Source organism: Equus quagga, chromosome 13 (assembly GCF_021613505.1).
Source record: "Equus quagga isolate Etosha38 chromosome 13, UCLA_HA_Equagga_1.0, whole genome shotgun sequence".
NCBI lineage: Eukaryota > Metazoa > Chordata > Mammalia > Perissodactyla > Equidae > Equus > Equus quagga.
Genome location: NC_060279.1, coordinates 62,978,609 through 63,001,103, shown reverse-complemented (window position 1 = coordinate 63,001,103; position 22,495 = coordinate 62,978,609). Strand labels below are relative to the sequence as shown.

General features: G+C 42.8%; 2 protein-coding genes across 2 annotated transcripts in view; both read right to left on the bottom strand.

Annotated features, from left to right (window-relative positions):
• Nucleotides 1-557, bottom strand: part of TANGO6 (transport and golgi organization 6 homolog) — a 193,719-nt gene extending 193,162 nt beyond the window's left edge. Inside the window, exon 1 of the mRNA XM_046683145.1 lies at nucleotides 389-557. Within this exon, the coding sequence (XP_046539101.1) occupies nucleotides 389-485 (97 nt within the window). The 5' untranslated portion in view covers nucleotides 486-557. The remainder of the gene's footprint in view (nucleotides 1-388) is intronic.
• A 7,024-nt stretch (nucleotides 558-7,581) lies between these two features.
• CDH1 (cadherin 1) overlaps nucleotides 7,582-22,495 on the bottom strand; it is a 71,237-nt gene continuing 56,323 nt past the window's right edge. Inside the window, exons 10-16 of the mRNA XM_046683147.1 lie at nucleotides 21,989-22,233; nucleotides 18,435-18,580; nucleotides 15,678-15,902; nucleotides 15,110-15,340; nucleotides 12,095-12,225; nucleotides 9,893-10,036; nucleotides 7,582-8,203 (exon numbers count right to left, since the gene is read on the bottom strand). Of these exons, the coding sequence (XP_046539103.1) occupies nucleotides 7,994-8,203; nucleotides 9,893-10,036; nucleotides 12,095-12,225; nucleotides 15,110-15,340; nucleotides 15,678-15,902; nucleotides 18,435-18,580; nucleotides 21,989-22,233 (1,332 nt within the window). The 3' untranslated portion in view covers nucleotides 7,582-7,993. The remainder of the gene's footprint in view (nucleotides 8,204-9,892; nucleotides 10,037-12,094; nucleotides 12,226-15,109; nucleotides 15,341-15,677; nucleotides 15,903-18,434; nucleotides 18,581-21,988; nucleotides 22,234-22,495) is intronic.

The following is a 22,495-nucleotide window of genomic DNA, read 5'->3' as shown; positions in this document are numbered from 1 at the left end:
CGCCTTCAAGAGGCTGGCCCTCACTTTCCACGTCAGGAGCGCCCGGCTCTCGGAAGCTGTTTCCGCATCCCCGCCTCCGAGGGCTGCAGTGAGGACTGGGGGAAACCAGGTCCCCAGGCGCTTAACACAGCGCCCGGCACAAGGTAAGCGCTCAAGACACGTCAGTTAGGATCAGTATTCAACGCATCCCATCCCTCCTTGAGCCTCGGTTTCCTCAAGGGACTGACAATGCCCAAAGCCCCCAGAGCCGGGGCGGGGCGGGGCGGCCTCAGGGCAGGGGTCCCGGGAGGGCCTGAGGGGCGCACGCTGTGGGCGGCAGGGCGGCCCAGCAAGACTGGCGGCCCTGAGAATCCCGGGAGCGGCCCGGCGCCGATATCCGTCCTCTCACCTCCCGGGCTCAGCAGCAGCTTCAGCGCTTCCAAAATCCGCTCCAGACAGCATGTTTCCAGAGCCCCGCTGCCGGTGGCCTGTCGGGGGTCCGCCATGACGGGAGTGGAACGTGCCACTTGCGACCTGCTCAGGCGCCTGAGCGGACGGGCACCGCCGCCATGTTGAGGGTGGCAGGAGGTGCTGTGGGCGGGGCCTGAGGCGGGGGCGGGGCCAACTCGGTCGGGAACGCCCCCTGTACAAATAAGTTCTCAGGCCTGCTTTACTCTTCTGGAAAGAAGCAACATGCTAACACAACCTGCGTACACGCACAGTTTCGGGAACTCAGTATGATCAACTGATATATAAAGGAGGAGGTGGGGCCAGCCGGGGCGAGTGGTTAAGTTCGTGCCCTCTGCTTCAGCAGCCGAGGCTTTCGCGGGTTGGAATCCTGGGCGCGGACATGGCACCACTCGCGGTGCCCTGCTGAGGCGGCATCCCACATGCCACAACCGGAAGGACCCACGACTAAAAATATACAACTATGTACCAGAGGCCTTTGGGGAGAAAATGGAAAATTTTGAAAATCTAAAAAAATAGGAGGAAGAGAGAAGTAGTTTATCATGAAATAAAAGTATTTCAGTATGAAAATATTAGGGTACGGAAACGCTAAAAGACAGTGAAGTAAACAGATGCTGCATCTGCTTATAGTAAAGTTTAGATATGTAAAACTAAATATGCAACTGAATATTGTTGAATTTCTTTATTAGTGATATTTAAAAGTAAGTACGAAACACACATCCATTGTGAATACAACTACTACAAATGTTGATATTGGTGATATAATTTTTGAAATGGACTTAGTAAACTTCCCAGTAAAAATTCTATCTTTGCTCTATTTACATGCATTCCTGGAAAATTAAGTGTATATTAAAATCATGCCCGCACCCCTACCCCTCAAATTGTGTTAATATGTAAAACACAGTGGGTTTGAGATTCAGATCATCACAGCAGGTTTTCACCTGCCTGAATCCTGGTGAGACATTTTAAAAGTCATGTTGTCTGAAAGTCATGCTGCAAACCTAGAACAATGCTTCTGAGGGCAAGACCTTTCACATGCCTTCCTCTCACATCATTGTCACAACCACCCCCACCACCCACTTTGCCAAAGTGCTCCCTAAGAGGTTGTCCTGCTTCTCCCCAAGACCCCCCAGCTAGCCTGAGTTCATGACTGATGACTGCCCTTCAGCATTTAGCTGCTGGAAGTCTTGGGGAGCAGGATTTGCTCCAAGCCCATGCCACCGGGGAAAGAAGCTATTCATTTAACTCTTTCTCAGTCAGTCAGGCCCTCTCCTGACCACTCCCAGGTCTCTGGGCTCCAGCCCAAATCCATCAACCATTTCCTGCTCTCTAAACTAAGAATTTAACAGAACCATTTTTCAGAAGCCTATCTTGAGGAGTTTAAGTGATACTGCTCTCAAGTATTTAGCAACATCTGCCACAGAAGGAATGCTTAATAAATTGTTCCTGTATCTTTCTCTCCATCTCTTCCTCAAATAAAATCCTGCCAAAACGTCTTTAAATTGGAGAAACATTTTTGGAGGGGCAATAAATGACCTACAAAATTACCATAACACTCTTCTCATTGTGCATATCCCATTCCAGGCTTTGCCAGTAGACAGTTTTTCTTCAGTTATGTGTGTGGACCAAAGTCCATTTGGGGGAAAAAAAATTTTAAGGTCATTTCGAGATCTCAAACATTTAGTGAAATGGGTATAAAGCTTTGTGTGGGAAAGCCCCATCCCTAAAATTTGTGGGGATTGGGACAAAAATACAAGTGGAGGCTCTCAGACCATATGTTTAAATATTTTAAAGTATAAATCAAACTAATAGACTGTTAAATATTTTTTTCTTTTTTCTTTTTTTCCTTTTTCTCCCTAAAGCCCCCTGATACATAGTTGTATATTTTTAGTTGTGGGTCCTTCTAGTTGTGGCATGTGGGATGCCACGGGGCCGGCCCCATCATTTATTTTAAATGAAAGTTTTTCTCTTTGTTTTACCACTTCCCTTAGCATCAATCAGATCCTTCTCAGAGAGGAAAAATTTTCCCTCCACCCTCTTATATTCTGAATTGGAGGCATGTGAATTAAACTGACAAAAGACAGATTAGCAAGAGAAAAGACAGATTTTTATTTGCTCCAAGAGAATTCCCAGAAGAATGTGTCTCAAAGAGGTAACTTGAATTTGGGGTTTATATGCCATCTTAATAGGATCAGGGGAGAGGGAGAAAGGGCACTTACAGGAAAATAAGTGACTCAGGAAAGATTAATGAACCTTTGGGAGAATAGATGGGAGAGATGATAGTATTGTGACAATATCCATTTAGATGATTTTTTTTTTCAATTTTACTTATTTTCCCTCCCCCAAACCCTAGTATATAGTTGTATATTCTAGTTGTAGGTCCTTCTAGTTCTTCTATATGAGCCACGGCCACAGCATGGCTACTGAGGGATGAGTGATGTGGTTCTGTGCCTGGGAACTAGGACTGGGCCGCTGAAGTGGAGCGTGCTGAACTCTAACCACTAGGCCATCAGAGTTGGCTGAGTTTAGGTGATTTCTTATCTCAGTGGTGCCAACTTCTAGTCTCAGCTGATAGGAGTCAATCCTCCCTGGTTTAAAACTCTTGAGGAAGGGGTTTATGACTTGAATGCTTTTGGGAGGCTCTGCCTCTAGGCAGATGAGGGAAGTCCAGAAAAAGAACCTCTTCACGGTGGTATATTCTGGATCCTTTCATCCTGATTTATTTCAACTCCCAGGGGCTCTCACTATCCATGGTCCCCTCCCCAGACTTGTTCATCATCCTGGCAAACAGATACACCTTCACAGAACACCACTTGGGATCACATTCTGCTCAAAACACTTCAGTAGTTCTATCTGACCCACTAAATCCAGTCCAAAATGGAATGCTTGGCCTTTTCTCTCCTAAAAACCTGCTTTTGCTTAAATGATTCTCTCCACCCAAAACTCCCTTGCTGTGCCCCTTACTCAACGAAAGTAAAGGCTAACATTTAACAGAGCACTATCATGAGCCGGGCATTCTTCCAAATGCTTTATCCATGTCAACTCAGCTAGTGCTCACAACCCTATGAAGTGGGTACAGTTGTCCTCCTTTTGGAGGTAAAGAAGCTGAAGTAGAGATAGCTTAAGTAACTTGTCTAAGCTCACAGCTGGAAAGGACAGAGCCAGGATTTGAACTCAGGCAGTGCGGCTTCAACATCTTGGGGTCTTCCCTACAAGCTGCCTCGTCAGTACCTACAGAACCAGCGAGAAAGAGGCACTGTTCTCCAGGCCTCCCATCAGCCAGGATCCTGGCTGGCTGCAGCCACCTTCTCTGTAGCCCTTTTCAGAAGTCACATTTCCCTGCTGGCACAGCCTTCTGCACATGGTAGGTACTCTGTAAACAGTTTCATTTCATTCTTTATAGAACAATTTTGTCTTCATTATATTTTTTCCTTTTTCTATGGTGGTAAAATACGTCTAACATAAAATTTACCATTTTTAAGTGTATAATTCAGTGGCATTAAGTATAATTCAGTGGCATTAAGAACCATTACCAGTTCTTTTTCACCGCCTCAAACTGAAACTCTGTACCCATTAAACAATAACTCCTCATTCCTCTCTCCTCAGCCCCTGGCAATCTCTTTCTGTCTCTATGAATTTGACTATTCTAGGTATCACATTTAAACAGAATCATATTTGTTATTTTGTGTTTGGCTTAGTTGACTTAACATCATATTTTCAAGGTTTACCCATGTTGTAGCAGGTGTTACAACTTCTCTCATTTTTCAAGGCTGAATGATATTCCGTGGCATGTATCAACCACATTTTATTTATCTACTCATCCATTGATGGACATTGGGTTGTTTCCATCTCTTGGCTACTATGAATAATGCTGCAATGAACACGGGTGTACTGATATCTGAGTCCTACTTTCAATTCTTTTGTGTTTATACCCAGAAGTGGAATTGATGGGTCATATGGTAATTCTATGTTCAGCTCATTTAAGAACTCAGTTTTCTACAGAGGTTGCACCATTTTATATTCCCACCAGCAATACACAAGGGTTCCAACTTCTTCACATCCTTGCCAACATGTTTTTTTTTCTAATAGCCATCCTACATGTGAAGTGGTATCTCATTGTGGTTTTGATTTGCATTTCCCTAGTGATGTTGAAGTCTTTTATAGTGCTTATTAGCCATTTGTATATCTTCTTTGAAGAAACATCTATTCAAATCCTTTGCCAATTTTTGAACTGAATTGTTTTTTTGCTAAGTTTTTAAAATATATTCTGGATAGTAGTACCTTATTAGATATGATTTGCAAATATTTTCTTCCATTCTGTGGGTAACCTTTTTACTCTGTTGATGGTGTCCTGTGATGCACAAAAGTTTTTAATTTTAATGAAGTCCAATTTATGTTTTTTGTTACCTGTGCTTTTGGTCATATCAAGAAATCATTGCCAAATCCAATGTCATGAAGCTTTCCCCTTGTTTTCTTCTGAGAGTTTTACAGTTTTAACCCTTACATTTAAGTCTTTGATCCATTTTGAGTTAACTTTTGTAGGTGGTGTTAGGTAAGGATCCAAATTCATTCTTTTGCATGTGGACACCCAAAATTTTCCCAGCACCATATGTTGAAAACACTGTCCATTCCCCATGGAATGGTCTCAGCAGCCTGTAGAATATCATTTGACCATATATGTGAGGGTTCATTTTTGGCTTATTTCTACTCAGCTTTTTATTTTGAAATATTTTAAACCTAAAGAAAAAATGAAAGAGCAGCACATGAACACTTATATACAAGATTCAATCATTGTGAACATTTTCCACATTTGCTTTTGTGCTACCTCTCGATACATGCTTTTTTGTTAATTTCCAGACATCATAACACTTTATCCCTAAATTCTTCATTATTTATCTCCTAGAAGTAAGGGTTTTCCTAGTAAACCATGTCACCAATATTATACCCAAGACAATTAATATTCATTCGGGATATCTACCATTAGATCCTTATTAAACTCTCCCAAGAACGTACTTTATAGTTTTTTTCATTTTCACTCCAGGATCCAATCAAAGTTCATACATTGGCAGTTTCTCAAAAAGCTAAACATCAATTTAACCATATGACCCGGCAATTCCATTCCTAGGTATGTTAGTGCCTACAAACAGATTCCTTAGCCGCCACATAAGAAGGGCCAAATAAGAACTGGAACACCAGGCTTTCGGCAAGGAAAGGGTTTTTATTTCAGATGACATCAGCTAGGAAGGAGATGAGAGTGAGCCCTCAAATTTGTCTCATTTCATCTTGTCTCCCAAAAAGAGGGGAGACAAGGGGTTTTAAAGGTTTGTGAGGAATGTGGCAGCTTGTAGATGCGGGGGGAGTCAGTGGCCTTGCTGGTCGGAACTTTCCCACCAGCCTGCATTCAGCCTTGGGAGGCTGTTTGCAGGAAGGAAGAGATAATAAGGAATCCAGGTGGCTGTCCTTGGCCATTTGTCTCCATGATGGATAGTGGATTCTGAAGTCAGGGAGCCAGAGTAAGCAGGGAGAGTGCTTTGGTTTTTACCCCATATATACTGGGTTTAATGTAGGGGAGCTGACATCAGGGCCGGCATCAGGTATAAAACCAGAAATGAAAACAGGGACTCCAAGTAGCACCTCCCCAGTCATGACAATCAAAAGTATCTCCAGAAATTGCCAAATGTCCCCCTGGGGGAGGGGGCCACAGTCCTCCCTGGTGGAGAACCACTGGTCTATACTAACTTTGCTGACTGACTAAGTCTTGTTTGAAGCTCTGCTTCTGTCCCTCAGCTCAGCCCACAGCAGTCTCCCATTGACGAGGGAATTTTTTTCACCACATGCCATATGCTTTGTGAATGAAATTTCCCCTCATTCTGCCCCAACAGAATGACACAAAGTTCTAGAGAAGTCATTAATATGAAGCTTCCTTCTCCATGTTTCAGCTGAGATCATCTACCATTTGTCTTGCCTGAAATTGTGGTGTCATCAAATAAAACAAGTTTGACAATGATTTAACAAAATTCTTTAATAAAATTTATAAAAATGAATATTTAAGAATAATTTTCTCAGCTCATTTTCCTTTTCCACCCCCAAAGAAAATACAAAATTATCACCACCCACACACATATACACTCAAAACTACATTTAGTAGTGACATTTAGTAGTGACATTTACTACACAGAACTACATTAGATAGAGTTTAAATTGCTGAAAAAGCAAGACAATTCCAAGAAGTGATTGTAGGGATGATTTTTTTTCTTCTAAAAACAGCTGACAGACAGTAAAGCAATTTAAATAAAATTCTTTTCTGTGGTTGTCAAGTTTCTTGAAGGTCGCATTTCAACCTAAAGAAGATCCAAATCAAGGTTCCCCCTACCTCCATACCTCCCCTTGCTAACACCCTTCAAAACAGTGTTTTCTTCCTGCTCCTAAGAAATTTGGGGCAAATGTGTCCAGATCAGCCAGCATTTTCTGTAGATGTCAACAAAGGCAGGCACTTGGAGATTCTGGGCTTCAGACACAAACCACAGTATAAGGCTCTTGGTAGGAAAGACATGTTGAGATTCCTCCATTCTTCCAGAATTTTCAGGGCTGGAGGTAAAGCCACTTTAAGCATCTTCACTCTCAGTTTGGTAAATTGTCAGGCTCAATGACAATCTCTCCCACCATCTCCAAGCCCCGTTTCCATGTTTCCCCTCTGCTGTGACAAGCTGCCTTCTGTCTTTGGGTGCAGTGCTTTAGGCACTATCCTGAGTCTTGGAATGTATCACTCTTGTTTTATGATGAATGAACATTAACAGTTAAGTGGCACCTGAAAACTCATCACATTTTCCGGTCAAGTTCCCTGTTTAGAACCAAAGTACCCATAATAACATTCACATAACAAACATTCTTACTATGAACAAGTAAATGGATGGATGCCCATTTCAAGTTACCTACTCAGGAGATGAAAAAGGAAAACCGTTAAAGGGCTTAAGATATGGCCAGACTAAGACACAAGGCTATTGCCCTACAAGGACCCAATGATTTCTGCATCAGAGAGCTCCTGTCAGGAACGATGTCAATTCAGAAGGAGTAGAACAGGATATCAGAACATGGGACATCAGTGCAGTGATAGGAGAAAAAAAAAACAACACATGAATTAAAAATAACTTTTTGTATATATGAAACAATAGGGCAGTTGACCCCTCCGCTTCCTTTTCAAAATGAGACAAAGCCCTTAAGGAAATCCACCAGTTGCTAGCAGAACCTTCTAAGGTTGAAGCTATTCTTTTGAAATATTGACATTTGGGGGTCTTTTGGACATCATCACCATGTACGGAATGATGAAAGAACAAAAAGATTCAAGGAATAAGTCAAAATCTTTCTAAGACACAGATTAGATCTATAAAGTGGAAATCCTAACTATCCTAACTACCTCACTGATCAGTCTCTCTTCCCCAGAAGCTCATCTCAAGTGAAGGGAACTGAAAAACCAGAAACATTATTCCTGCATTTGTCATCCCATGAGTATAGGGACCCATCTCTTTCCCTATCTGTCTCAAGTCCCCTAGTCGTCCTCGCCACCTCCGTACATGTCCGCCAGCTTCTTGAAGCGATTGCCCCATTCGTTCAGGTAGTCGTAGTCCTGGTCTTGGTCCGACTCCGAGGAGTTCAGGGAGCTCAGAGTAGCAGCTTCAGAACCGCTTCCTTCATAGTCAAACACGAGCAGAGAGTCGTAAGGGGGGGCAGTGGGGTCACTATCGGCTGCCTTCAGGTTCTAAAGAAGAAGGAAGACAGTAGGCTCTTTCAATGAAAGGAATTGGACAACCGTCATCGTAGGCAAGATGCCTTCTTGTGGTGTCAAGCAACATTTAACGCACAACAATGCAACCATCCTGTAGAAACCAGGAGCAATTAACAGCAATAAGGTAAATTAATACAAACTGGCATGGAAGACGGACATGATATATTATTGATGAGAAGAGAAAGTTATGGGAAAATATGCAGAATGTAGTGGTAATTATATGTAGTCAGGGAATATAGAAGCACGAACCAATCAGGATGAACAGAGGCTGAAAACAATGAAGACAGTCAAACGTCTATACAGCATTTCCTCCTGGAAAGGTCTAGAAAGATGAATGCCAGCTGTTAACAGTTAACTCTGATATGAGTATGGTTGGGGGAACTAAGGAAGGATTTGTATTTTTTCCCTTTACATACATTTTCATAATTTATATTTTTAATATAGCAAGCATATTATTTTTGTAGTTAAAAAAAGAGCTACAATCAGATATGATGACACACAAAGGAATGAGAGTGGGAGAGAGGACCTCAAGTCAGATGTATCTAAAAGAGTTGACTTAAACTGGCCTTTCCTCTTCCCAATTTGCTGTAAGACCATGAGATTTTCTCTGAGTCACTGATGGTCCAGTGGCTAGAATAGATGCGGCTTTGTCACTTCCAACACTGCTGTGCTTTGTGGAGTTCTTGGTGACAACGACTCCCATGGGAAGCTAAAGCAAAACCAGCCCCCACCATGAAGCCTCACCGAGGGCCAGTGGACCATCAGACAAGCCCTGAAAATCATTCTAATAACTGAGCAAGTGATTAGGTAACACAGTTTAAGGAAACAGATCCCGCTGGACTATTATCTTACTTGGTTCTTTGCTCATTCCCAAAACCAATTCTTCCTCATCTTACCCTAAGCTATTTAATTTAATGTCTTATTTCTCATCCTCCCTTACAAATAGGGACAATCTTGTGGTAGTTCTGGCAAACAACATGTAGGATGAACTCCTTTCTTACATAACAGTTTACTAGAATAAAGATTTTTACCCTCTACTCTTTACTGTAATTCAGACATAAGGCCTGGAAGTGTGGCAACCATCTTGTGATCATGAGGCAACAAGCATGAGAAGAAGGACCTACATGCTTGGATCATGTAGCAGAAAGGTAGAAAAGGCTGATGCATCAGCCTAGACTGCTTACCCCAGCCTTCTATTTGCACGAGGTAAATCTATCCCTATCTAAGCCTCTGGTATTTATAGTGGAATACATTTCTGACATAGACAATATGAATGCTATTTTTCTAGCCCTCAGGTAGACTTGTGATACACATTTAACATTACATCCCAACCAGCAGTGGGATGCAGGGGAAAAGAGACCCATTAGTGAAACTAAATTGGACCTGCTTTGAATCTCTTTATAGTTTCATTTCTAGTTCTACTAAATCCTTCCAAGCAACTCTTGATTTTGCCATATGGGCTTTGCAAAATCACTAAGAAAATTCGAAGAGCCATGAGTTCTGAAATTCAGATGAGACACAAAAAAATAGGGCTCAGGGATCAGGCAAGGTGAAAACACGGTAAAGGAAAGAATCCAAAGACTTTTCCTCACTTTTGACACAACTGCTCCTCTCTAAGTTTAGAGATGAGCTGCACCTTGGCTTTTGACTTTGCTTACTTACCTCATCAATGAAGTTTCCAATTTCATCAGGATTGGCTGGGCGGGGCCGATATTGAGGTACACTCAAGAGGGTTGGCGCCACATCATTGCGAATCACTTCGGGCCGAGCATCCAGACCCCTGTGTAACTGGCTCAAGTCAAAGTCCTTTGGAGAAACAGGTAAAAGTACAGCAAAGAGTAAAAAAGAAAACAGTCAGAAACAGAGGGCTGTATTTGGTTTATAGATTATGGTATTGGATAATGCCTTAACTATCCACTGTATATTTACAAGTATGGGCCATTGTAATCTGAAATGACAGCTTTCAACCTAAGAGTCTCCAAAATAGCACTGGAAGAAAATACAGCTTAAAAGGATTGTGAGGAGCACTTGTGGGTATGGATGTAGACCTTGTACCTTATTAACTTTTCATAGGGTATAATTATTAGATTATTATTCAGCAAATAGTCACTCCCTTCCCTCCCTATCCTGTGAGAAGAACTGAAGGGGGCCGGCCCCATGGCCAAGTGGTTAAGTTCACGAACTTTGCTTCTGTGGCCCAGGGTTTTGCCAGTTCAAATCCCAGGCATGGACACGGCACCGCTTATCAAGCCATGCTGAAGCAGCATCCCACATGCCACAACTAGAAGGACCCACAACTGAAAATACACAACTATGTACCAGGGGGCCTTTGGGGAGAAAAAGAAAAAATAAAATATTAAAAAAATAAAATTAAAAAAAAGAAAGAAGAAAAACTGAAATCCATTGATGTTGGTCTTTGTCATATGACTTGCTTTGGCCAATGGGACATTAACACATGTGACACAGGCAAAGGCTCTACATGCACTTTGGACTAGCCTGCTGATACAAAGATGAGGAGAATTGCACAGGGCAGTCCTGGACACGATTTGCAATACAGAGCCATTCAGCCAAACCCAGCCTAGATCAGCTGAGCCCCAGCCAACCTGCAGATTCTTGTGAGCCTAGCTGCCATCGACGGAATGTGTGTGTCCCCTCAAATTTCACCTGGTGAAACCTAATCCCCAACGTGGTCGTATTTGAAGCTGGGGCCTTTGGGAGGTGATTAGGTCACGAGGGTGGATGGAGCCCTTGGGAAAAGGATTAGTGTCCTTCCTTATAAAAGACACCTGAGAGCTCCCTCACCCGCTTCCACCATGTGAGGATACGGAGAATATGGCTGTCTGTGAACCAAGAAGCAGGCCCTTCCTAGTCACCAAACCTGCCAGCCTTGATCCTGAATTTCCCAGGCTCCAGAACTGTGAGAACTGAATTTCTCTTGTTGATAAGCACTCTGTCTGTGGTATTTTGTTCCAGCAGCCTGAAGAGACTAAGATGCTATCTGAGATCAGCAGCTCTCCCGACTAACCCACAAAGGCATAAGAAAGACATGCTGATTATTGTGCACCATTGTCATTCTGGGGTTGATGGTTACACAGCATTACTGTGGGAATGGCTCACTGATACAGTATATCTGGTACTGCGCCGACCAGACTTAGAAGCACCTTGAAATCTGGAACCATGTCTTATCTTTCCCTACACCCCCTCTAGGTTGTAGAAAGCAAGCCTTGAAATTCTGATCAATGGCCATTCTTCCAGACCACAGAGCTCAGCAAATGTGCCTCACTGCGTGGCCTGAGTCAAACGCAAGACACTGTGATGGGTCCCATGGTTTCCTTTCTAAACAGAGGAAACTTCCAAAAATTCCCCAGAAAACTCTAAGGGAATGCAAGTTAAGACCATCTCCCAAATCAGGGAAAATAAGGAAGGCCTAAAGATTTAACATCTACAAAAAACAGTTTGGCATAGCCAAAAACTCAAGGGAAACAAAATATTAAAACAGATCAGTTGCTTTCTGTCAAAGATAATGTGAAGTTCATGTCCTGAGAATAGTGATGAGGAAAGTAGACTCTGGAGTCAGACCACCTGGTTCTACTTCTCCCTAGCTGTGTGATGCTGGGCAAGTTACTTAACCGCTCTGTGCCTCTGTTCATTCATCTGGATGCAGAACAGTAAGCAATCAGTAAATGTTAGCAATGTTATATTAATCATGAGAGCCAATGACAATGTCTATTTTCTTAGGTAAGGCCTTAAAAAATATATATATACAAAGTGACACAGAGCTATTTCAAATGTCTGCCCTCTCCTGATCATGGCTTCTTCCAAATAAAGAGAATGAAGCTTTTTATCACAGTTTTAAAAACCTACCTGGTCTTCTTCTCCACCTCCTTCTTCATCATAGTAATAAACATTGTCCCGGGTGTCATCTTCTGGGGGCAGTAAGGGCTCTTTGACCACCCCTCTTCTCCGAAGAAATAGCAGAAGTAGCAGAATCAGGACTGCAGAGGGGAAGAGACAATGATGAGAGCCACAGGTCAAAAGGCCATAAGAAGCAGCATCACAGAGCACCACTGCCTTGTAGACCAAACAGATGGCTGTTAGACAACCCACATGGTGACACTCATATTCCTGAAGTTAATATATGCAGTATAACATAGTGGGAAATTATATGTGAATTCAAGTGTGCTCTTTAACTGGATCTTACACCAATTAGTCATATCCCCAAATCTGGGAGAAAGTGTTCCAGGCAGAGGAAACGGTAGGGGCAAAGGCCCTCAGGCAGGAGCATGCTTGATGTGATTAAGGAAAGGCGAGGTCAGCATGGCTATAGCAGAATAAGCGAGGGCAAAAGAGGTGGAGAGGAGCTCAGTGGGGCAACAGAAACATGGGGACCACCAGAAAGACTTTGGCTTCGATTCTGAGTGAGTTAGAGCCACTGAAGAGTTGTGAGCAGGGCTAGGTCTGCCTAAATATGACTGATACATGCTTACTATTGTTAATCAGTTACGGGGGGGGGGGGGGGGGAGACAAAGATTATTAAAAGTCACCTGGCCTATTCCTTATCTTCTCTTAAGATAAAATCATGTAAGCAAGCTTTAAAATCTGTTTAATTTCCAAGCTTTTCATCTGATCTTGGGATATTTCTAGGAGATATATGATTAACATTTTTTAAAAATATTAAATTATTTATTGTGAATGAAAAAAATATATGATTCAATGTTTTCCTTCTAGATGTTTCAGCCCAAGGACCTACACATGACACCCTAGTGAAGCGTTTTTACGTTGAAATATGTCCTTGCATGAACTTGGGAAAAAGATTCCTTACAAGTACTCAACCTACCTATTGTTTCTGTAATCAGAAAGATTGCAAGACCTTATCGAGATAAGCAACATTAACCAGAATACTGAGCACTTGCTAGGTGGGCCAAGGCCTCTCTCAGCACTGAGGATACAGCACTGAAGACAACGCAAGATGCAAACAGTCCCCAGCCACGCAGAGCTTAGAGCAAGCAAGAGTCAGACACAGGTTATTGTTTCAGAAGGACGCTTATCAAACATTACTTAAATGTTACTTAAAGTAGCCAAAATATAGCATATTCTTATCACTTCAGAAAGCACCACCCCACCCCAGCTGTGCCGAACCCCAGTATCCCCAGAGTCTGACACAAAGCCTGGTGCAAAATAAGCAATCGAATATTGATGGACTAAATGAAAACTTTCATAGCCTGGTGTCTCTCTAGAACATTCTTTAGAAGTGTAAGTTGTGTGTTTGCCCATAAAGAACAAGAAGTTGGAAATCTGAATCCTGGCATAGCTTCTGCTTTAAATGTTGTTCCACATTTGAACATTGGGAAATGTTCTGGGCCCCCGTGTCTAATGAAATATACCTGTATCAAATTTAAGTAATGCTATTATTAAAAAGTCAGTATTTTAAGTCTAACTATGATCTTTAATATTTTCCTCAGAATGACAGTACTAGTCAGTAACCACTGCCCCCAAAGCAGACTGGCCCATTCAAATATAATTCGGGGGAGAAGTCAGCGGGCAGACAGGGCTTGTGTTACGGCAGAGGAAGGTAGCTTAACCTAATCCCACGGGGGCAGTAGAGCCATGTGAATCCTGAAGGAACAAAAGTCCAGAAGGCTCACTGAATTCTCACCAACATTCTCCTTCCTTCTCCATTTTGAGAGGATACAGGCAGCAGAGGGGAGGAGCAAACGGGATACAGCACCACCATTTCCTGAAGGCCAAAAGTTAACCCCTTCTCAAGGCTGCTGAAGCAGCGAGCAGCAGGACCAACCGGCCCATGCCGAATCTAAATGGGAAGCCCCAGAGATGGTCCCACTGCTCCCTCTAAGAGCTTTCTTCTTCTCCAGCCAGGCTGGCCTCCTCTCCGCCCTACACAGTCCAGTTAAGCCTTCAGCCTTCCCCTCTCTGTGCCTTCACTATGTATGGGAACCTTCACGAATGCCTCTCTGCCTATCTGGATTTCACCAGCCCCTCTGGCCAACCGTCCTATGTCTTCCACCAAACCTTCCTTGAGACTCAATTAGCAGCCCCCTCTTCTGACTGCAAAGGCATTCATGACCTGGAGCACCATTTTCAGCCCCTAATTTTACATTATCTTTGAAAGTTTTCTAATCGACTTGACACTGCTAGCTTTTCAAAACCACAACAGCGTCTGTGTCAGCCCAGGGGCTCAGTCTACAGGTGGGCTCAGGTGATAGCAGTTTGAAGGATTATAAGAGAAATGGCCAAACTTTCCCCAGTACGCTTTTGCTCTCTCATCCTTCACCCCACATTCCACCCCACCCCCACCCCCTGCTAAGGTTTAAGTGGGCAGACGGTTACCCAGTTAAGAGTGGGAGCTTCCAGGCTCCCTTGCAACTAGGTGTTGCTGTGTTTGGGCCAATGGGACGTGAGTGGAGGTGAAACGTGCAATTCCCAGATAAGCGCCTCCACTCCCTGTCATCCGTCCTCCAGGACAGAATGTGGAGGTGGTAGTGGTGAGCCAGCTAGCTGTGACCATGCTGACGAGGGCAGCACCCTGAGGCCTTGCTGCTCCAACTGCGGTCCAAGGACCTGCAACATCAGCAGCATCTGGGAGCTGGCCGGAAATCCAGAATCTGAGGCCTCACCCCAGACCTACTGGATCAGAATTCTCATGTTACAAAGAGAACAGGTGACTTGTTTGCACTCGGGCTTGAAAGCACTGCCCTGAGGGATGAAAGAACAACAAAACAGAAGGACAGTGTCCTCTGTTGACTTAATGGAACACGGCTGCCTTCCACCCTTCCACCACTTACTCTGAAATATTTAGTAAGAGGTAAACCTCTGACATTTTCGAAGTCAGAGGCTGAAACACTTGCCAGCTGTACTTACGTAGCAAAGCAAGGATGCCTCCAAGAATCCCCAGAATGGCAGAAACCTGCAGTCCTGCTTCAGCAACCTGCCTGTTACTCCCACAGTTGGTGACGGCCCCTTCACAGTCACACACAGCCACATCTAAGGTGGTCACTTGGTCTTTGTTCTGGTTATCCATGAGCTTGAGATTTATTTTGTAGTCACCCAACTCTAGGATTTTCTTTGGCTTCAAAACAAGAGATTCGTGGGCTGAAGGAAGCAACAAAAATAAATTATGAGATCAGGGGAGGAAAAAAAGTTCATTCTAGAATAAAATTCTTAGGGAACTGAAGACATTCCAAAGCTGAGTAAAGAAAACAGAGCTGTGTGGGTTATAGATTGCTGGGAGGTACATCACCGAGGTAGGTACCAGGAGAGGAAAGGGACCTTTGCTGGAACACCTCAAATGTAGAAGGGACGAGGAAACAAGCAACAAACAAAAGGGGTGTCATCTAGAAGAAGAGAAGAGACACTCAGGAGGAGGGTTGGGAGCAGGGAAGCACGAGGGGCAGAGCAAAGTTTCCAAAAATGCGACTCAAGTTCCCACCTGGGTCATTGTACTCGATGGTCCAGTTGACACTTGCCCCATGTGTTAGTTCTGCTGTGAAGGGGGATGTGTTGGGGGGAAGATCTGGGTCAATGATGTTGATGATATGAGGCTGCGGATCCTTCTGGCAGAAGCCCATATTTCGAGGTTCTGGTATAGGGCCATTGTCATTCACATCGGAGAGGATCAGAAGAAGGGTTCCCGTTCCAGTAGCAAGTGGAGAACCTAAAAAGAAAATACATAGGAAATCTCACAGCTCAGGAACGTTGACGAATCCCTCCTGCCTCCCAGCAGACTGAATCCAAATCTCATCCTAGCTCTTCAGGGTCCATCGCCAGGCCCCAGCCTGCCCACGGAGTCTCCGGCCGGCCAGTCCCAGGGCATCTTCAGTCCTGGTTGGGCAGGTCTCTGACCTGCTTATTCCCTGCCTTGATAACGATCATTGAAGTTATTCCTCACACCAAGGACACCCTCCTTCCTCTTCTTCATATGACTCTATCCATCCATTAAATTTTAACCACCCCAAGAAATCCTCATTGCCACCAGTTCTCCCTTTTCTGAAATTGTATGGCTTTAAGGTCATTATCAAAGGGCTGAGCCTTTTTAAATTGCAGCAAGTTGCTTTTCAAAATAATTTGGAAGTTCATACACACTTCTGTTTGCGTTTCTTTTACATCCTGAAACAGCGCCTAGCATATGATAGTACATAAAGCAGATACTCAAGGAATCATCATCAATATTAGTAGATAATAGAAGAAAAAAAAAATCCAGAGGAATATGCCTCAAACCTATAAATAGGTATACCTGGGTGCCAAGACTGTAGATTATTTTTTTTCTTTTAATCTTTAAAAAAAAATTGTGGTAAAAAAAAAAAAAACCCCACACAGAGCATAGAACTTACCATCCTAACCATTTTTAAGTGTATAGTTCAATAGTGTTAGTACGTTCACATTGTTGTGAAATAGATCTTCAGAACTTTTTCATCTTGCAAAACTGAAACTCTGTACCATTAAACAACTCCCCATCTCCATTCCCCCTCCGCCCCAGTCTCTGGTAACCACCATTCTACTTTCTGTTTCTATTAATTTCACTAATACCTCCTGTGAGTGGAATCATACAGTATTTCTTTTTGCGATTGGTTGATTTCACTTAGCACACTGTCCTCAAGGTTCGCCCATGTTGTAACATGTGACAGGATTTCCTTCCTTTTTAAGGCTGAATAATATTCCGTTGTATGTATACAACATACTTTGCTTATTTATTCATCCATGGATGGATCTTTTTACCTTATCACATGAAATTTTTTTTAAACAATGAGCAGGTGTCATTTAAATTTTTTTTCTAATTAAAAAATAATTAAACAAAAAAATTTAAATGAGCAGATCGATTTTTCTGATAGAAAATATGACAGATTTTCATTCTCCTCTTAGACCTTACAGTAAAAAGCGTTGATTCATGTACAAAGTAACACTTGAAGGAATCATTCAGAACTGCCACACCTTAGCCTTTATTATTAGGTCAGGGGTCAGCAAACTAAGGCCTTCTGGCCTAATTCGGAACACAGCTACGCTCACTCCTTTACAGATTTCTATGGCTGCTTCTAGGCTACAACATCAACAGAGACTGCACGGCCTGCAGAGGCTAAAATATTTACGCCTTGACTCTTTATAGAAAATTTGCCAACCCTAGTTATATTGCCATTTCCTCAACTTACCTCCAGGTCAGGCTAGGGAATTCCCGTGCAGCCATAGCTGGCAGTGTAACACTGCAGCTGAAGCAATGGGCCAGCTCTCCCCTTATGCAAAAGCATTCTACGGATGAAGCCCCATCATGCCCTGACTTGCCCTCCCTTCTGCTTTCCAGATTGTCAAACCTGGAGTTACTACCTTGGGATGCTGGGGGGTGAGAGAAGGGAAGAAAATTAATCACGGGAAGCTAGCGGGTCTCTTTAACAGTAATTCTGCTTCTGAATATTTTTCCAAGGGAAATGCTTGCACATAGAGACATGTACAAGGATGTTTACTCATCACTCATGGAGATAATGAACAACTGGAAACAAGCCCAGTGTCCTTTAAGGTGTGAGGATTAAATGATGCTATGTCCACATAAGGTCGCGTTATTAAAGAGGTACATCAATAACGTGCCAACGTGGATCTCTGTGTCTAAAGGCATATTGTCAATTAAAAAAAATTTTTTTTTTAATTTAAAACATGACTAAGACAATGGTTTTTATAATAAAAACAACAAAAGGCCATAAATTAGGTAGTGGTTTTATAATAAACTATATTTCTAAATGTATTCAAATATATGGAAACAGTCTGAAAGGAGCTATACCTCACTAATGATGATGATGGTGATGTTGACGATAAAAATGATAGCCCTCACAAAGCATGGGCTATGTAGCAGGCACTCTTCTGGCACTTTTACATAAATTAACTCATTTAATCCAGATGAGGTATTATCATTTTGTCAGATAAAGGAATTGAGGGACATAAAGATTAGGTAATAGGTCCAAGTTCACACAGGTATTAAGCTTGGTCCTAGGATCTAAACCCAGGCAGTCTGGCTCCCGTGGGGAAGGGTGGGCTGAAGTATAGAGAAGGAGTGATGAAAAGAACTTCTGCTTCCCCTAAATTATTTGCATCTTTGACAATGAGAATGCTTTTGTTTAAGAATAAAGGAAAAAGAATGAACTCATACTTCTAAAAGAAGGATGGGGGCAAGGAAGCAAATGGCAAATGCTAAGGGCACCCTTACCGTTGTCCGTGGCTATAATGAGGGCCGTGTACGTGCTGTTCTTCACGTGCTCCAAGTTCTCTCTGTCCAACTCAGCCTGAGTGGAAATGGCACCAGTGTCAGGATTAATCTTCAGCCAGTTGGCAGCATCCCTCCAAATCCGATACCTGGAAAGGGACAAGCTCTGGCTTAGTATGGGAACAGCAAGCAGCATGTAGTTGATGAAGGCTCAAGTTCCTCTTCTTTGATATATTTACTTCCAACTTTCTTATTTAAAAAAGTAATAAACCTACAGAAGTTGTCAGAAAAGTATGATAACCATCCATGTATTCTTCACCTAGAGTCACCCATTGTTAATATTGTGCCATATATGTATGTTCACATATATACGTAATTTCTTGTGTTGCAGGACCATTTGAGAATAAGTTGCAGAGTCATGTTCCTTAACTCAAAAATACTTCAATGTGTCATCTCTTAAGAATGGAGGCATTCTCTTATATAACCACAATTTGACTTTCAACTTCAGGAAATATAACTTTGATATATAATACCACTACTTAATACACGGCACATATTCAAATAGTCAGTTTGCCCAAAACTGTCCTTCATCGCATTCCTGCCCGGATTCCGGATCCAATCCAGGAGCATGTGCAGCATTTAGCTGTTATGTTTCTTTAGTTTCCACTCATTTGGAACCATTCCTTAGCCTTTCTTTTCTTTCTTGACACTGACATTATTGAAACATGCAGGCCAGTTGTTTCGTAGTAAATTCTTCAATCTGGGTTTGTCTGATTATTCCCTCATAATTAGATTCAGTTATGCATTTGGAGGGGAGGAACAAACACCACGTAGGGGACATTGTCTCTTTCTTGGTGCATCGCATTAGGAGGCACGTGGCGTCTATTCTTTCATTGGTGATGTTAACTATGGTCACTTGGATAAGGGAGAGCCCATCCGATTTCTTCACAGGAAAGGTACCTTTTTCCCCTTTGCAACTAATCTGTAATCTGAGGGGAGATAACCTGAGAATATCCTGTTCACCAACTAACTTTCATCCAATAGATTTTGCATCTATGGATAATTCTTGCCTGAAGCAATGACTACCATGATCCTCATGTATTTGAAAAAGCAGGCTCTTTCAGACCAGCTCCCCAAAGGGTACAGTGTTCCTAAGAGGTGGCGCCCCACAACAGCCCGCCATGAGGATTTGGAGATTCAGGTTAGCACAGTGACATGGGGGCGGGCTGTACTCTTGGCATTTAATAGTAGGTGCCAGAGAGCCTAAAGCTCCTTCTGGTCTTACACAGCAAAAAATGTTTTATTCAAAATGCCAAGAGAATCCTGTTAAGCAATACCTTAGTAGGAAAACCAGAAACAGACAATCAGAGGAAACAAAGGCACGGAAAAACAGAGATATACTGCCCAGTTATCTATCGGAGTCATGGAAAGGCTCAGTAAGGGAGGCAAAGAAACCTAAGGAGGAAAGGGCCCTGGAGCCCTGTGAGCTTATCCTCACTTCTTTCAACTGCAAAGCAATGAACTATATAGGGTGGTCTTCATTCCAGGGGTAAGGGCGTCTACAAGCAATATTAAGATTCGGTCCCTGAACTTGCCCAAAGAGAGGCCTTAACGTACCTATTTCACTCCTGCAAGCTAGCCTGGAAACCATACAATCGAAGGCTTTACCCTTGAACAAAAACCCCATAATATTGTCTTTAGTTTTTCACTATTCTTTTAAACTTTGATTAAAACACATCTTACCAGCCTTTATATTTTGGACCACCTAGAAGTATCCTTGGATTATGAGTACATTGACTACATGTATAAAGTAAATCTCAGATATCGGAAGGTTTCTCCTATAAATACGTCAGTACATATCTCTACCAGACAAGGTCTTTAACAAAACTTAATCACAATGCCACTAACACGAACAAAACTATAATACTGAAAACGTCACTAATGCCGCGTCTGTTCAAATTTCCCCAATTGCCTCCAGCGTGTCTTCCTCAGTTGGATTGTCTGAATCCATATTCAAGCATAGTCCACACGTTAACAATTGTTGATTTGTCTCTTAACACCCTTTTATTCTATAGGAGTCACCCCCCATTCTTTTGCCATTTGTCATATGGTTCCCACATTCTGTATTTGGCTGTTTCCTCACAGCGTTTAACTTGTTTCTTCATCCTCTGCATTTCTTCAAAATCAGATCTAAGGCTTGATTAGATTCTGTTTCAACTTTTGTTTTCTCCAAAACACATTTTGTAAGAGATGCTGTGTATGTCTATTGAATCACATCAAGCAGCACATAATGTCACGTTGCCCCTGCTTCTTTAGTAAATGTTAAAATCAATCAGAAGGTTTGGGTGCTATCAGCCTGGTTCCTCTGTTTTAAAATTCCCCATCATCCTTGACCTAATGATTCTAGCAGTCATTAAGATCACTCCCTGGACCTTTTATACGGTTCACCCCATACACTGCACATGCGCAGTTTATTTACGAGCCCTTTCACTCAGGGTAGAATTAGCACCTCCCAGACGATCGTCGGAAGCTGAAGTCACACTTAAACCCTTTGTTTAGTTTACATTTAATAAATCACAGGCACTGATGCCGAAACATAAACACCCCCCAAAACAAGAACACACTCAATTATCAAGCATGACTCTACTCTGGATTTGCCTAACATTTTTTCTAAAGAGAGTAGATATTAACGGGTAGGAATCTCTCTCTCTGCGAAGAGAAAGCAGGGACACTGACCGAGGCCTTGGTTATCCCTGGAAATCATACTATTAGTAACAAGACGCACGTGTCATGTTTGGATTTGTGCTCTAACGGTCTCTCCTTTGAGTTACACTGTCGTCACACTGGAGCACCATGTATGCAGTCAATCAGATCAAGCTCTCAAAAGATTAAGAATATTCTTTATCATACTTGGTCACAGGCGTGTTGTTGGTTGGTTTGTAAATGTGTTTTCAGCATCTGTAGCTGTGATTTACATTATAGAGGTGCCTTCAGGTTTAAAAAGAGAAAAAACAGTAAGCCACTTCTAACACAATACAATATATGTAAACTAAAACCAAATTCCTTGGGGCTGCCCCGGTGGTGCAGCGGTTAAGTTCGCACGCTCCGCTTCGGCGGCCCGGGGTTTGCTGGTTTGGATCCCGGGTGTGGACATGGCACCACTTGGCAAGCCATGCTGTGGCAGGCATCCCACATATAAAGTAGAGGAAGATGGGCACAGATGTTAGCTCAGGGCCAGTCTTCCTCAGCACAAAGAGGAGGATTGGCGGCAGATGCTAGCTCAGGGCTAATCTTCCCAAGAAAACACCCTAAAAACAAAAACACCCCCACATTCCTACTATGCTATATGAACTCAAAGGGAGGAAGCACCGAAAACCTAGAATGGCCAACTATGGAGGGAAAAGTGTGGGGAATGGGGATAAAAAGGAGTTAAAAAAAAAAAAAAAGCCAAACGAGAAGGGTCTTGCAGGGACCAACGATGATAAAGGCTATGAACGAAATATATTATACACATACACCCAGTTGCTGCAAGTCAGATGAAAACTCCTCACACTTACGTTATCTTCTGTTCCATAAACTTGTCGGGATCCTGGGCAGTGTAGGATGTGATTTCCAGGCCCACGCCGAAGTCTTCAGGCACTTCCACTCTCTTTTGGGGAGGCACAAAGATGGGGGCTTCGTTCACATCCATCACGTCCACGGTGACAGTGGCTGTGGAGGTGGAGAGAGTGACCTCAAAGGGGGCCACATTCTTCACGGTCACAAACAGATTATACTGCTGCTTGGCCTCAAAATCTAAGCCCTGAAGAGCAGAAAAAAATGAGTTAAAAAATTTTTGTTAGTAAAAAAAACAAAAAAAAATTAAATCCTTTCCTGTTGCTTTTGGTTAGCAACACACCAGTGGTTCCCAAATCTGGCTGCATTCAGAAGAACTAAGTGGAGAACTTTCCCAGAATATGGGTGCCCGGCTCTAACCCCTAACCCAGGAAATAACGATCTCTGAGAGGGGGGCCTGCACAGAGATATTTTTAAAAAGCTCCTGATGACTACCGTGCAGCCATATC